Here is a 16,034-nt window from a genome sequence, read left to right as displayed (position 1 = left end):
AAAAAGTACTTCTAGTTCCTGCTCATGTCTGTCAATACACATGGAAGCTCTTATGGCAGATGACAAGTGACTCCTAAGCATGAGTAGCTTGTTATGTGATACTATACTAATCTAGTCTTTTTATCAAAGGTATTGGGAGCCTAAAGGACAAACAAATTCTTTTGTGTGAGATGGAGGCCAAGAAGCCTCAGAGTTAGTCCTGCCGACCAGACAGCAGACTGAAAACATAAGCCCACCACCAGCAAATGAAGAAGCAACACAATCTGAAGATACTTGAATTAAACTTGAATGACGACAATGTGTAAAAGGTTTTATACAATTGCAACGATAAATAAAATTGCTAGGGTTAAATGCTTTGCACAGATAGTGTGCTGTTCCATCAGGAAAATGCTGTAGTGCTTTTGAGACTTATATTCCTAGATTCTTGAATCCATTTGTTGTCTAGTGTAAAATATATGACATCGGGAAATCTCTCATACAGTAAGTCATAATGTGTGTTGATTTGACAGTGCAATCAAATCTACACAGTCTAAAAATATTAGCAGTGGGTTTCCTTATGATCAGTACATTTGTAAACTTCCCTTGGGCTTTAAATGAGTTGATTGTTAGGATTTGCAGTTATTGAGATTTTTGGTCAGTCTGCTCAGGGTGATGTTGCATACTTCCAGCTTTCAGAATTGTTTTTTATGTTATTACAGAGATTTAGAAAACCAAGTTGTTTTTCTTATGAAACAAACAAGTAACTGGTATGTCTTGATTTACATGCTCATCCTGAATTGCAACAGATCTAGAGCATATGGTGTTACAAATTCAGTGAATTTGGATGTATGCCCAGAAATATTTAAATAAACTTATTTAAATAAGTCTTAGTTAAGTGTGTTGCACAGACCAAATTTCAGGTTCTGCCTAGCACACAATGTGAGCAAAAGTCCCATCTTCCATATATCTACTTCTGCCTGATTCAGGTTTATCACCAGTGGCTCTCTACAGTATGCAGATTAAGACATTTATGGAAAACTGTGAGCCAGGTGACACTTGACTTGTGCAGCGCAAAGATGTAAGAATCAGGCATCACATATTCCATGGTCACTCACTAGACATGTTTTGAGAAATACCATGTGTACCATGTGTACATTCTGGGACTCTGGTACAGTTCTGTAGCCAGTAGGCTGAATTTCTTCACACCAGGATGCTTTTAATATCAGCCCATGAGGTATCACTGGCAGAAATATAAGGTGTGCTTTTAATTTTTCAATTTTTTCAATGTGACTGTGTAGTGATCAGGATAAAGGGAAAGAAAACCCTTTCGGCTTTAGCTGTATTTCCTGAAAATAAGAGCATGGCTGATGTTTTTTCTTTAATCTAGATTACATGTATCTTCAAACAGTAATGGTTTAGTTATGGAGTACAAATATATTTTAGATGATATGTAGTTAATATTTAACCAGGTTTTCTTTTCAACAAAATAGAGTGTGACTGCTATTATCCCATTTACATTTAAGAAAGTGAATTTTTTTTTTGCATTACATGAAGAGATCAGAAAGGTGTTGTATTCATATTAGTCTCTACAGCTTTTTTTTACAGTGAACTCTGTTAAGTTTGGACTGATGTTTGAACGGAAGCAAAATAGCATACAATGTCCAGTGGCTCAACTTGTAGCTGATGATTATTCACAATTAACGCCTAGTGCAGTAGTGCCCTTCTACAGAGTGGGATTACAGTATATGCATTAAAGTGGTCTATGTGTTCATAACATTACTGGCTAGTCTGTATGTCTAAGCAGATTCAGTTTGAAAAGGGGATTCTGGTATTGCAAAGAAGAAGACAGACAGACGGTAAAGATCCAGCATTTGAAGGACTATAGCCTCTGGGGCTGGGATGGGTGTGGTAAGTGTTTGAAGCCCGTGACTGCTGACCCCAGGATATCCCGGCTTAATGGCAGTATTTCAATGGGTGAAGCCTGAGGGCATGAGCAGTAGGTCTGCTAATGCATTATGGCTGCCGTGTCTCAGCCAGGTGACAGTGGTGGATGGTGGGTTCCCTCCTCTATGCGAATTACATTGGGGTCCTTCAGGTTGATAAGCGCTGTGCAAATGCAAACAGATAAGATTCCCATAGGGAGATACTGTATCCTCTGGACGTATTCTGCAACTACCGGTCTTCTTCATCTACATAAGTGGCCCTTGACAGAGTTCCACAGCTGTATAAAGATATTTATTACATATTACACTGAAAGTTAATTTGTAGGACTTTACAGCTTAATTCAAAATTGTATGCTGGCAATGAGTCACTGAACAACTGAACAACTATGTTTTATTTTTAGCTACAAATATTACTCTTCTGTATACAAACTTCAGTTTGCTTCTCTACATGATTGCTCATGTGTTCAGATGGAGGATCTGTTATCTTATACTGTAGCAAAGCCTTCTGTATTGCCAGATGAAATGTATTGTAAGACAAGTGTTTTTGATTCTGACAACCTGTTTTGCACTTTATGAAGCATCAGATATGGTATCAGTGGTCAGAAGTGCTCAACAGAATTCTTTTTAGTGCCAATCCCATCACACATGCAGATCAGGGTAACCAGCCATAAAAACAAACGGAAGCATGACATAATATAAAGTTTCCAGATTATATATTAACAGGATGTTTATTCCCAGTCTGAAAGAAATGATACAATCACAAATCAGATCAAAAGCTATTCTTATGTAGAATGTATGTGCCTTGCTTAGTTACAAAATAGCACTATAGACTTAGTTTTAATCTTTTATTTGTATACAGTATACTTTAGGTATTTGTGCAGTTATGTACAATAGCCAAAAAATGTGTTCTTAAACTTGTTAAATTGCAGCAAAATATTTATCATGACAATTAAAGGGTAACTTAATAGCATTTTTCAATACAAATCTACTTTTCAGAATAGTAAATTCAATTTCTATCATATTCAGTTAAATTTATTTCTAGTTAGGGGGGTAACATTAGATATTATAGATTTTGTCTCACAGCTTTTGTGTACTTGGTTTGATTCAAGGCAGGAGCTTCTCTTGCAGTATTAGTTTTCTCCAGGTTCTGTCTAGATGTTAATTGGCTATACTAGATTGTCCCTTACTCCACAGCCCAGTGATGGGCTGGCATCCCTTCTCTGGGTAAGAGCTGTCTGGTGCCCTCAGTATGGATTTGTATCCTATGTTTGGTGTAGGCTCTAAGCTGTCTTGACCCTTATCAGGAAAAGTGGTTTTGGGATAACGGGTGCATAGGTTAGTTCAATCTCTAAAGGCATCAATGCATCATTTTCAAATTGATTCACACCTTTATTTATTGTGATCCTCCTCCTGGATTTGATAACCTTGAGGGGTCACTTTCTTGAGCCTTTTAAGTACGTTCTTAAACTACTCGGGAGGGATATTTGACCTTTACTCCATGGAGAACCTCTTCATACACAATCTTCCAAAGATGGCCTGTGCTTGTGATCTGCAATCTTAAGTTCACATAAACTTACTGCATTCAATTAATATAATTGCTGCAATAATGCTAGAGACTGTGATGTACACTCATGAACACATATTTTTATGTTTTCTTAGCCATCTGGGTTTGGGGTTCTTTGCAGATTTCAAATTATTATCTTATAGTCTGTTTAGACCAAGTTTGAGTTTCTTTGAAGAAGGTAGCATTTTAAAGCCAAAAAAAACATGGTAAACATTGGAATCCCAAGGTTCTAACCTTTGGGACTAACTAGGAAACCAGGACAGAAACAACCCTAAAGCATAACAGATCCATTCTGAATGACATTCCAGACATTCCTTGATGACATTGTTTTCAACATGAGCGCCATCGTTCTTGGCTAATCATACCACTGTTCATTCTGTCTTGTGTTTCATCCAACCACATCTTTTGGTCTCATTTGATTTTGCCGGTTAGCTGGTATTTGGTAAAATCATGTCTCTTCCTTTTATGTCGCCATTGACCTTTGTCGCAGACTTTCACCACTTTTGCCACTGATTTTCAAAATCAACCTCAAATGGTAGTCCTGGAGCCGTTGAATCTTTTGAAGACTCACAGCTGTTGCCCTTGGGTGAGCAGTCTCTCAAACCACTTCTCTGATTGCACATTTCAGTACCGCGTTCTCCTTTTTCTGGTCGGTTACCAGTCATCCAATTAGCTGCGAGATCTTGATGATGGACCACAGTTGAACATTTACAATTAATATCATGAATATCTTCAATGGTGCTCTTCGTGTTTATAATATAAGCCTGATGTGTTGCATTTTCTTTGCAAAATCAACTTTTTAATTACAGTTCACCAAGGGTATGAGACAGTCTGGAGGTTTGTGTACATGTGTGAGTGCCTACTTGTATTTATTTGCTTGTGTTTATATTTGTATAGTAATGTTTCCATGCCCTTTAATCACTTTACCATAAGAAATGGCCCAGGAATATTATCCTTCGGTTTATTGAATCTACAGCAGATCTGTACCTCTATAAGATCTATATTAATATCAGGTATCATAACATGCTTCCTTTCACCTGTGCCAAACTGTAGTGATAGTAAACATCAGGAAACTGAAAAGAAGGTTTCCTGTGCAGTAGCTGTGCTTGGGTGCATTGCAGCCTCTCAGTGCAGTCTTCCCTTGGTGTCTCTCTCCTGGGGAGAAGGGAGCCTATGAGACAGTCTGAGATTTGATAAGAGGGGTGGATTGATTGCTGTTTGCACTCTTTCTTTCTTGTGTCTTAGCTTTCATTAGAAAGCCCCAGGGGGGCTGGCAGGGAGTGGGACTTTTCAGCCTGAAAGAGCCCCTCTGCCTGGGGAGCTGGCGTGTGGTTGCATTCTTCCAGGGTCGCAGGTCAGGTGGGGAGAGAGTGTTTCCCTGTTAAAGGAACACTCGTTTGAAGGGCGGGAACAGGTTAGTGTCTCAAAGCTGCCTTCCACAGGGCTCATTCCAATTTATTATTGCTTTATAACAGGTCTTCAGTCGCTTCATAACACCTGGTAGTTTCTCAACACTCCAGGCTCATACACACTAACTTAAATGCCTTCAAGCATACAAGTTCTTTTATACTGAGCCACTGTTTTAGGCAAGTGGTGTAACTCCTCTGTCTTAGTTGAGTAAAAATATAGAATTTGGCTAATATGAACCTACATAACCTCAAGCCCTCACATCAGCGTTATCTTTACAAACTAATCTCAGCCTTCAAGCTTCAATACCCCTTTTTATGTACGCGCACAGTACTGTTTGAGTTTTCCGTTTCTACAGATTCCTACAGAAGTCAATGTCATCAAATTGTAATGCATGTTATTTTTATTAGATAGTTTGGAAGTAGCGGCAGTAGTTTTTTTGGACCTGTGGGACATTTTTATTAAGCTTTTAACAGTTACCAGCAAGGTCTTCATGTTTTTATAGCACTGTTAATAGATGTGCAGACATATTTCAGTAAGTCCCCAAATTAGTAAATGAAGTTAATTCGTTGGAATCCTATTTTTCTGCATTATCTTTCTGAATCTGAACTAGTCTCTTCTGTGTGTTCTGTTACTTGTTAAAGATGCATTTGTGATGAATTTGATCATTATGTGGTGCTGTATAATTAAGCCATAACATTTAAATACAGATGGTTGTACAGTATGTCAACTGTACTTAAAGTAAAAAATCTAAAGTGAGTTTAGTATTGAGGAAAATAGCAGTAATTTATTAATTATCTGGTGCAGTTTCATTCTTTAGCAATGTAGTACTTTATACTTTATTTCCAAGGACTGTAATAATGCAGTTTATTTGTAAATGAAGTCTTCATTTTTTTCTTTTTAAATTTTCTTTTACCCCATCAAATGTAATTGGATGTGTAGCTGCAGTACAGCATCTATCAGAGGCTGTTTTGTTTAGGATTTTGTTGTAAGTCCTCTAAAAGGTTTGTGGTCGACATTACACCCTCAGGAGAGTTGATGTTTTTGCTAGGAGCAATATATAAGAGATTGAAGTCATTTTTGCAAAGTTTCCCATACCTTTCTTCCATTATCTGGAGCTTTGTGTCAATAATACACTTTGTTACTAGTGTTCTACAGTATTTAAAATAATGTGGTTGATGTTGTCATAGTTGTTACATCAGATAAAATAACATAAGTATGAAACAGGCCTTAATCACTAAGCAGCTGTAAATGTGTAGTTTAAGTTTATATTTAACTGTTGCAGTTGAATGTATTGAACATGCTGCTAACTGTTTTCACAGGTCAGGGAGTTTAAATCTTATTAATGAGAGAGATGACACTGCAGATACAATTAATCTTTAGAACTAAGCTAAAAAGGGTGACAGTAGTGGTGCCAAATCAAGTGAGGTGGCTTTGTCTGCAGCTTTAAGCTGCTGCCTGATTTACAGTGCCATTACTATTTAGAATGAGAGAAAAGTTTGCAATGAACAAAATATTATCGAAGCTCAAGCATGAAATTAATAAATGAGGCAGTGCGCAGGTAGCTATTGATGTTTTAAAATATGCTCAATATTTTTAATCCTTAATAGATTATGTTTGGAATATTAAATAAGAGGTTTCTTTTTATAATCTAAAGCTTCATAGAAAAACTAAGGAATGCCAGTGCTTGTGGTTGTCCTTATTACTTAAATTAAATTCATTCGCTTATAATGTGTTCAGATTTTTACAGAAATCATTTAATTGGAATAATAAAGTATGTCATTCACCTGCATTCGAATGAATAACCTATAACATTGCAGTTGTGCAAAGCTTTTATTTTCATTTCCACTTTTAAGCATCAGTGCTTTTCTCTCTGTTAGATAACGAGAAAAGAAAACCTGAATTACAGAAAACAAAGTGGGGGAATCAGGAATAAGCACGGATGGTAAGGTTACAAATACAGAACATCTACAGCTTTCCGCTCCTGAAGGAGCCACTGCTTAATTCATATGCATCGCAGAGAATGAGGAGATAAGGGCTCAACTGCAGGAGACGTTTTTTGGGAAGACATTTCAGGCTCCCTTGAGAAAGGGTGAGGTCAGACTGAGAAGAGGCTCAGGTGAGGAGATTGGACAGGTAGAGTGGAACTAGACCCTCCCCTTTTCACTCCTCGAGTATATATGTCAAACCCCTGGAATTCTATAGAGACTTTGCTAGTTCCTTTGCACCTCCATAGATAACATAACTTCAAGCGTAGGGAAAAAGAGGTACAGAATCCTGGAGCCAGAGGAGCAAACAGCAGCTGCACTGCTCAACCTCAGCGCAAACATGTTGTACCTGGAAACCAATGCCCCATCACAGTACAATGAGGTAAGAGCGCAGGTTTAAGAGAGATGCCAGTGGGAGAAGCTTGATTATGTCCCGTGGGAATGGTCTGGTCCTAGAGATGGAGTTTGTCCCTCTCCTGCAGCCGGAAGAAACGTGAGGACAAGAGGCCTCGAGGGGATGTTAACGTGGACAGGCGACCTCTTGCAGCTTCTTGGTGGCCAAGTAGTTTATAAATGTATAACCTTTTTTTTTTTAGGATACAGGGACATTTCTGTAAAGAAGCGTATCTGCAGCCAAGCTGTGTGTAAACAGTCTCTCTGTGCTATAGTAGTATATACTGTGTGTGTATAATGTATATGTACAGTTATTCACCCTACATCATACTGCTACAAAAAGCATACATTCTGTTACTTTGATAATATGATAACATAAAAATTGTAAGTTATATATTTCTATATAGTGTTTTATATATAATTAAATATATACTATACTGTTACTTATGGCTTATTAGTGCCTTGTATCGCACTTTGAACAGACGTCTTGTGTGATTTTATCCTCACTTTTGTTATTGTTGAAACAGTGGCGTGTTTTTAGGACAGTGCATAAGGAATGGGAAAATGTAAACACCTGGGATGTTTTGGAGGAGAATTGTTGTTTACGATACTGCTGTCTCCTCCGGCCTCTGTCATTAGCTCAGATAGAGACAATCTTGGATAGTATCAGACCTATTGACAACAAACAGCCGAGATAAGACCATTCTGAAACAATCCATCACTCCAGGGCAAATTCATTTGGCTTAGATCAGTTGAAGTCCCATTACATTGAAAAGGTTTAGAATGGTGGAAAAGAACATTAACAAAACCATGCGTTATTTAGCGTCTCATTTATGATCAATCTTTCATTTGCAAATAGTTTCGCCTTATATGGTTTTATATATATGATACTGTTAGCAAATCAGATCTGTATGGATGTGTAGTTTATTTTGCACTTAAATTTAGAGTTATTCACTCCTGGATGTTTTGGAGTACAATCTAAAACGAGAGCAAGAACAAACAGTTCAATTAAAATCTTAAGAATGTAAAAAAACATAAAAAGCAGAGTCATGGATTATTTTATTCATATTGCATACCTCATAATGCAGCCTGGAAACTTTAAACTAGTGTATTAGGCAATGGAAACACCAGAGAAAAGCCACTCACACAACATATTACAGAACATCATACACTTAGACGAGGATTAAGATTCTGGAGCACTAATCAGGAGATACCATCAATTTAGTGACAGGAAAGTAAATCAGTAAGTGAATCAGTGGCTTTGTTTTTATGTTTAATATATACATATCCTTAGACAAGTGTGAGGGCTTCAGCAGCAATTGAAAAACTAACCTTAATATCAGAAATGAGCTTTGATCTTGTTTGCGTAGAAAAAAATCTTTAACACTATTGTCTGATTAGATTTTAATTTTTTGTCTGCTGTCTCTGCCTGGGCTGAGTTTTCTTTCTTTTTGTCTGGATTTTTCCAGTTCCTTCGAAATTCTGCCAGTTTGCAAAATCACTTTTTTACGAGATGATGTTATATAATCAGGTGATGATAATTGTGACACTTGATATGGCATTTGCTTTGAAATAGTCTTCACAGTATTGCAAAACTGAATTGGAGTTGCACAATATAGTGCTTTAGATAATAACATGTGTATTATTTTGATGTAATGCTGGGAGTAGCTCTGCTACCTCTCTCTTGACCGAATAGCATGCGGTATTATTACTGGCTACAAAAATATGCGCTATGCAAAATACATGCAAAGAAATACATACAGTAGCACTCTCACCTGCTAACTTTTCATTTCATAGTGTGAAATAACTATACATACCGTATACGCTTGTATTTATAAGAATGCATATATACAGTACTTTATGGATAATAATTTTTTTCCTTAACTTTGCGATTTCATTTTTATTTTATTTTTTATCCATTTCTCTGTAACTTCATGACACCTGTATATATGTATATAAAGCAGGTATTTCCAAGTTAAAAAAAGTATAAGGCAGAACTTGGGTCCATAACAGACTATGGGTTTCTAGGAACCCTGATTGCCCTAATTTCTCTTCAAACCTTATATTATTTATGTTTTTTGTAAGCTTAAATACCGATTTCAAATGCTGTCAATGGCCTCACCTAGGGAGGGAACTGCAGAACGTTTCTACCAGTTCAAGTTTTGCTCGTTTTGTTTTACTCAAAAGAAAACAAGCTGGTTTTATCGGCAAGATTCCCGTAAATGCCTCAGGTTAAATGGGTTTATTAAAATGTGTTGTCTTTCTGGTCTGTAAAAAATACCGTCTTGTTTTTAACTTTCGTTCAAATGAAAAACATATGAATAAAAATGGTGTAAAACAGGTCCTGTGATCAAAACATCTTCCCCCTTGTAAGCTGCAGTCTAATGTTGTTGATAATGCTCTATCACAGAAAATGAAGTTAAGAATGTAAAGGACCACACAACTGGAATGGCATTTTCATTGATTTCGTACAAATGCAAAACAGTACTGTAAATCTCAGCCCAAATTTTGTTGAATTTAATTATAAATGCAGTAGTACTTAATAACCCAAGGTGATAAAAGTTCCATCTTAATCAAGTACAAGACTTAATTTCTAGAGTCATTTAAGCTGTATCCAAGAATTTATAAGAATGTATATTTCAGTGGTCAAAAATTGAATTTAATAAGAAACTGAAATTTGCAATGGTAGAGCAGACAATAAAGACATATATTAACATAACTAAAATGTTATCATGCTCTGCCTTTTCATAATTTTATCTCATTATACATAATTAATCTTTGGCAAGAATCCAAGTACAGTTCCTTTACCCTGGGAAAATTATTTTTAAGTTTCTAATTACTGCCCTCAGTGATTTCCAGGACAATAGCTGTTGTGCCTTAAAAATTAACACCAGAGGATCTGGGTTCTGGAAGGGTGTGTGAAGATTGTTAGACACATATAGGTCTTTTCTTTTTAAAGTCTGTGAAAATGAGTATGAAGAGTAGGCTGCCTTTCATGAACTACCAAAAATTGTTGACTACAGTAATTGATATCCACTTACTGGTCCGAGGTACAATGTACATGACAGCTTTAAGAATTGTAGAATCTGTTTCTAATATTTAAAAACTAGCTAGAAAGCCTGTTATTTTCCATCTAGTTATCTACAAGCTTAATTAATTTCTTTTCACTATACGTTTGTTTAGTAGGAGGAATATGGATGTGCCCAACTAAAAAAACTAATGTTCTCTGTCTTTCTTTCATCAGGCAAAAAAAATCGTATGTGCCTAAGCTAAGAATTACATTTCATATTTTAACATGAATTTAAAACACTTTAATTCATGTAATTCCAAAGTGAATAATTTTATAGAAAAATTACAAATTACTCTCCTCAATGGAAGTTCATTATGAATTTGTGGCTGTGGTTTCAAAACACATTTACCTCATAGCAGATTTCTGTCAAAAGGCTCAGTTTGTCGAATCACACACAGGCAGAACTAAACTTGAAATGCTTCCTACATTTTTAAACTGATCTTTAACTCCAATAACTCCAATATCCAATAACTCTGCTCTAATTTCCTCATTTTTTCATCTTGGGGTTTATTTTTTTTCCCATTCAGCATAAAGCAGTTGATAAAATGCAAATAAGATACATGAAATAGAAATTGAATTTTAAAATGTGCTCTTGAACAGTGATGCAATTTCTCATAATTTATATTGACTTACATTTGTTTCCAATTTATAATCTGCTTTTAATTTAGAGATGAAATAACATTATAATTATTGAAGATTTAGGCTAATTAATGGAGCTGTCTTCATTTTAACACACCATGACTAAATAGCTTAACTTTTAAGTTTACAGGACCGCATAGTTTACTGGATATTGCATAAATGTGTCTTTGCTTTGAGGGCAGATTCATTTCATAGCCCTGCCTGACGCAAATAAAGAAATTAAGGAGCTTCTCTTTTCCTGCATTTGTTTATAAAGGGTCAAATTTTATCTCTCTCATGGGGAGCATTTCATCCATTAGAACATAACCCTCTAACCCATTATGTTTAGTATTTTTCCTTAATTGGTTTAAATGGGTGCTGGTGCTCACCTGAAATAACCTGATATGCCTTTCTCACAAGGCGAATGGAACCTCGTTTTGTAGTTTGCTTCTCATCCTGTTGACAATTCCGACTGCTACACAAGCACTTACAGCTCAGCCCAGGTGATACAAGAGCAAGGAATGACAGCTCCTTTATCCCTTAGGGTACTCATTTACTTATGGTGACTTCTTCGGAGAAGACCCAGCTTTCAAATTTTGTGTAGCAAGGAAAAACCAATGCTTGCAGCTTTGTATTGCTTGACAAATGTAACAGATAAATGGAAAAAGTGAATGGTCTTGCTTTACTTGAAAGGCCTTAAACGTGATTTCAGTGTAGTCAGTAAATCCCTTACATTGATTTCCATGAGTAGTTTAAAGGAGGTGTATGTTTTCTGAGATGTAGGAAACAGACTCCAGCAGACTCATTCTTCCCCGTTTAGAGGGAAGCTGCAGGAAAAGAGTGGAATATTCCAGTAGCTCTCCCTGATCATCTCGATAAAACAACACATAATTGTGTAAGGGTCTGTACGTCTTTCTACAACAAGGTGATGCAATTTATCCACTGACAAAAAGTTAGCTATGAAAGAATCAGTTGCACATTTCTAATCTTTCTGGATTGTAAGATACACATACAGTTTATAGGATACAGTGCTAGGCAGCATGTATTTTTCTGGTGTCTGCTATACAGTATGTGCACTTGAAGTGTCTGTGTCAGTGCTGGGTGTAGCCAGCACTTTTTCAGTGCTGGACAGTAGGTTTTCACCACACTGTCCCTGAGAACCAGCTGAATTGGGTTTTGTCATTTGTTACCACCCCGATTTAGATTGATTGGATTGTCATGCCAAAGTCAGAAAGACCTCTGTGTCTTTCAGTTTTAAAACTTAAACTTTCTCTGTTAATTATCAAGGAGAAAGATGTTGCTTTTTAAAGATATGTTAGGATGATTACTTAAATGTTTTTTTCTATGGCATATTTCATTTAATGTATATGCTACATGTGGGGAGATTCGATTAAGTAAGGAGGAATTACTCATGCCTTTTGTCAATAAACCAACAAATATCAGAAGCTTGCAGTAGGTATTGATTGAAAGAAGAGAGACAGAGCCAACTGGCCTCTTGTTTATAATCTTTATTTAGCAGTAATTACAAGACCTAAGACAGCATCAAGACAAAACGTTAAAATGAAAACGTTTAATTTTCTGCTTTTACTTTAAACTATTGTTTATTAATATAATGTAATTATAAGAATTAAGTGTGATGTAAGTCTTACAACTTCTCAAGGGGTAAGATGTTACTGGCACATTGATCAGACGAGGACATTTATGTGTCTTGAATAACCTTCATAACCTTTGCTTGGTTAATTAAAGGTTGCTTGGTCCATCAAGGGCTGTGATTTACAACTCTTCAACTAAGCAGCCTACTGAGGGGTCTTTGCTTAAAGGCAGCTATAAACAGAAGTATTTTTAAGAGGAGTTAAAGTAGTTATTAAATTACTACTGTATTGCAGTGTAATAAGATATGTGTTAAAGGAATGGAAATAAATTCCTATTATGCAAAAAAATCAGTAATTTAAACTTCTAGTTACTGTCCTTTGATAAAGACATTGTAAAAGTCACATTAGACTTATTTTTTAAATTGAACTCTTCCCCTGTGGCTCAAATGTACCTGTTGTGTTTTGAAAAATCTTGGATCAGAGGATGTTTAAAAGTTCGATCAGTTTTCAGGCATTAAAATAACGTGGAATTTATATTTTTAAGGTTGGGGGAAGTAATTGGAAGAAATGTATTTAACTCCAATGAGGTTCTTATTAACAAATCCATGATAATGTCATTTATCTTCTGATAAAAATGTGGATTTTGCTTATCAACAATATGCTTATTCTTTGTGACCTGTCATAAGCACTTCAGTACTTTTTAAGAATTTAAGTAGAGGATAAAAAATGAAAGGGCACTGTTCTTCTCAACACATCATGTTTGGAATCAGCTGTTTGAAAACATACATTGCTTTATTTAGTTTACATGTGTAGCTGGGGGATCAGTGACTAACTGGAGGAAGTTATTCTGATTACAGGACCTGTAGTGCTGGAATTGCCAGTAGTTATGGATAGTTATTCTTTGTTGTTGTTTTTGTATTATGTAAAAATATTTTGGAGTTCTTTACCTATTACAGATAAACATTTCTAAATAATTACAGAGCTGTCCACCACAACATCATGTCAGATTACACAGATCATGTTGTTTTATATGAGCCTGATATTGTCACTGTACCTCAGTGAGCATCCAATGTTCTACACTATTATCCAAATGCAGTGTTTTCAATGGCTTGGAGCTACAGTTTGGATAGCATTGCCTTGCACATGATCCTTGGTTCAGGACTTTGTAGGCTGTATTGAAAAGCAAGAGGAATCTTGCAATCTTTCTTCATGAAGCAGCTCTGCACAGTATGTCTCAAACTGCTATAAAATTGCCATGTTTCATGTTATCTTGTTTTTCTTACAATTTGTATTGATGGGATACAATAGATTTCAATTTGTTTACCCCCCTAATAATAGCTTTTCTTTTGGCATAAATTATCGATAATTATATCAGTAAATTAATGATAATTATTTATTATTTTGACTGCATTACATGCTTTGACTCAACTGGTTTACGGAAGAGTTCTACTGTAGGTGTTGGGCATAGAGAAATGCATTTTGCAGTCTTCTAAAAATCTAGAATGTTCTAGAATGTTCATTGAGCCTGTGAGATCCTATATCGTCTGAATACAGTTGTGCTTTAGAGTCCAGCATTGTGTGTGCAGCTCTCTGGGTTAGCCTCACAGCAACAGCGTGGCAGGTGAAAGACATAAAAAAAGCAATTTCATCCCACAGAACAATGAGGTGACCCCAGAACAAAATCTTGAAAAAGCCCCTCTAAATCCCCACCCACCTTGCACCAAAATAGATGGTGTACTTTTGCATGCATGCACAACTGAAACAACAGTTCTATTTTCATGTATGATTAATCTACTAGCCCGCTTTGAGAATCCTTTTAGCTCTTGCTTAAGTAAGATATTACCTTCCATCTTCTCCACATCCGACTCAGAAAATAAAGGAGTTCTACTGCCTTTCCACTGCAAAGTGTTCTATTGTCCCTTAATTGCTCCATTGTATAAGAGCGCGTGCCCTGAAAAACCTTCCCCTTCTGTAAGAGCAGACTGGAGGGTTTAGTAATGTAGGGATTTTTTTTTTAAATCCTCCCTCATGGTGCACACACATATCGCCCTACACCTGCCTCCACTTTGCATTGTTCAAAGCCAGGCCTTTCAGAGTCTTGGTGTCATTGTTCAGAGGCCGTGCTGGCTCGTGGCTCACACACACAGTGACCCTTATCTGCAAACAACACAAAGCTATCCCCTCCGGCGCTGGAGGAGAGGTGTAGTGAGACACTGGACTGCCGCTCTCAGGTGTATGTTTGTGTGTGTTGGTGTCACCTGGCACAGACAGCACCTGCTGATGGGCGGGGACTGGACAGCTGCTGGCCGTCATGCCTGAAATAAAAAAGTCTAAAGAGATTAATAGCCGTCTAAAGAGCCACAGAGACATGGCACCTAGTCCAGGAATGTTTGGTTATAAATGGAATGGAATGAAATGAATGGCCACCAGAGCAGTCAGGGTGCTGCTGGCGGATACCCAAATGCTTCCCTGCTCTCCCTAAGTGACTGCCATTTTAGTTTGCAGCTCCCCTTCCATTGCGCAGGACCGAGCGATTGAACAGTAGTCGGCACACAGATTGGACAAAAAAGTCCTTGTCTCTCAGCACCGAAGCTTTCTCAAATGCTTGTGTAATTGGGCTCTTTGAGTTCACGTAAAGATATTACTGAGACAAATCAGTTAATTTATCCATCAGATTCTTCAGATATGTTGGAGCAAGGTGTACCTGTGTGTGCTTATTAAAGATGATTTAAATGCACATAAAAGTACGGACAAGACATTTATTTTTAGGTTGTTACTGCTCTGTTCTGACCTTCGCTTTTGACATTGTGTTAGCAAAATATGTCTCGTGATCCAGGGTTATAGGTTAAAAAGTGAGTTTAAAATGTTGTGCAAGCTGAAAAACACCAGATGTTGGTTACTTTTGAGTTTTCATTAGGAAGTTTGTTGAAGACTGAAAAGCAGCTTTTCAACTTGTATGTACTTACATACAGTATACAATATATATCTCTCTCATTACATCATAAGTCTAAAAACTACATGTTGTATAAAATATATAATATTATATAAATTGTAAAAATCTAAAGAATAAAATATATATAATATTTGAATATAATACTCAAAGCCAGTAGACAAAGCATAGCTAGGGATTATTAGAGGAAATAAAAACTAATTAAATGAGATTTTAGAATTGGACAGCATATAGCGGTCTTACCAAATTTAGGGGGAAAGTTATATAACTATTCACTTGTTTATGCTCCATCAACTTACCTCGGAAATGAAATCAAGTCTCTAAAGTACAGTTTTGAATCTTAGAAATGGTTGTATAAATGTTGGCAGAATGTCTTTCCCATAAGAAAGAAAGAAATTAATCTAAAGTTTCAGACATGAAGCCTCTTAGAAAAAAAAACAGGTTTCACCAGAGCAATGAGATCATTGGATTTGCTTGTTTAATAAACCTCTTTAAAGCCATTGAAAACGGTTGACTGTGTTTGACAGGTC

General features: G+C 36.5%; 1 protein-coding gene across 5 annotated transcripts in view; it reads left to right on the top strand.

The window, feature by feature from the left end:
- The window catches only part of tp63 (tumor protein p63), a 69,996-nt gene that overhangs the window by 25,469 nt on the left and 28,493 nt on the right, over positions 1–16,034 (top strand). Inside the window, exon 1 of one of the 5 annotated variants that reach the window (XM_015361317.2) lies at positions 7,090–7,263. The exons of the other annotated variants lie outside the window; for them this stretch is intronic. Within the exon in view, the coding sequence (XP_015216803.1) occupies positions 7,222–7,263 (42 nt within the window). The 5' untranslated portion in view covers positions 7,090–7,221. Of the gene's footprint in view, positions 1–7,089; positions 7,264–16,034 lie in introns of those variants that run through there. 5 annotated transcript variants of the gene reach the window in all.

This window comes from Lepisosteus oculatus, chromosome 13, assembly GCF_040954835.1.
Source record: "Lepisosteus oculatus isolate fLepOcu1 chromosome 13, fLepOcu1.hap2, whole genome shotgun sequence".
Classification (NCBI taxonomy): Eukaryota; Metazoa; Chordata; class Actinopteri; order Semionotiformes; family Lepisosteidae; genus Lepisosteus; species Lepisosteus oculatus.
The sequence above is the reverse complement of the archived record's forward strand: the minus strand, read 5'-3'. Positions and strand labels throughout refer to the sequence as shown.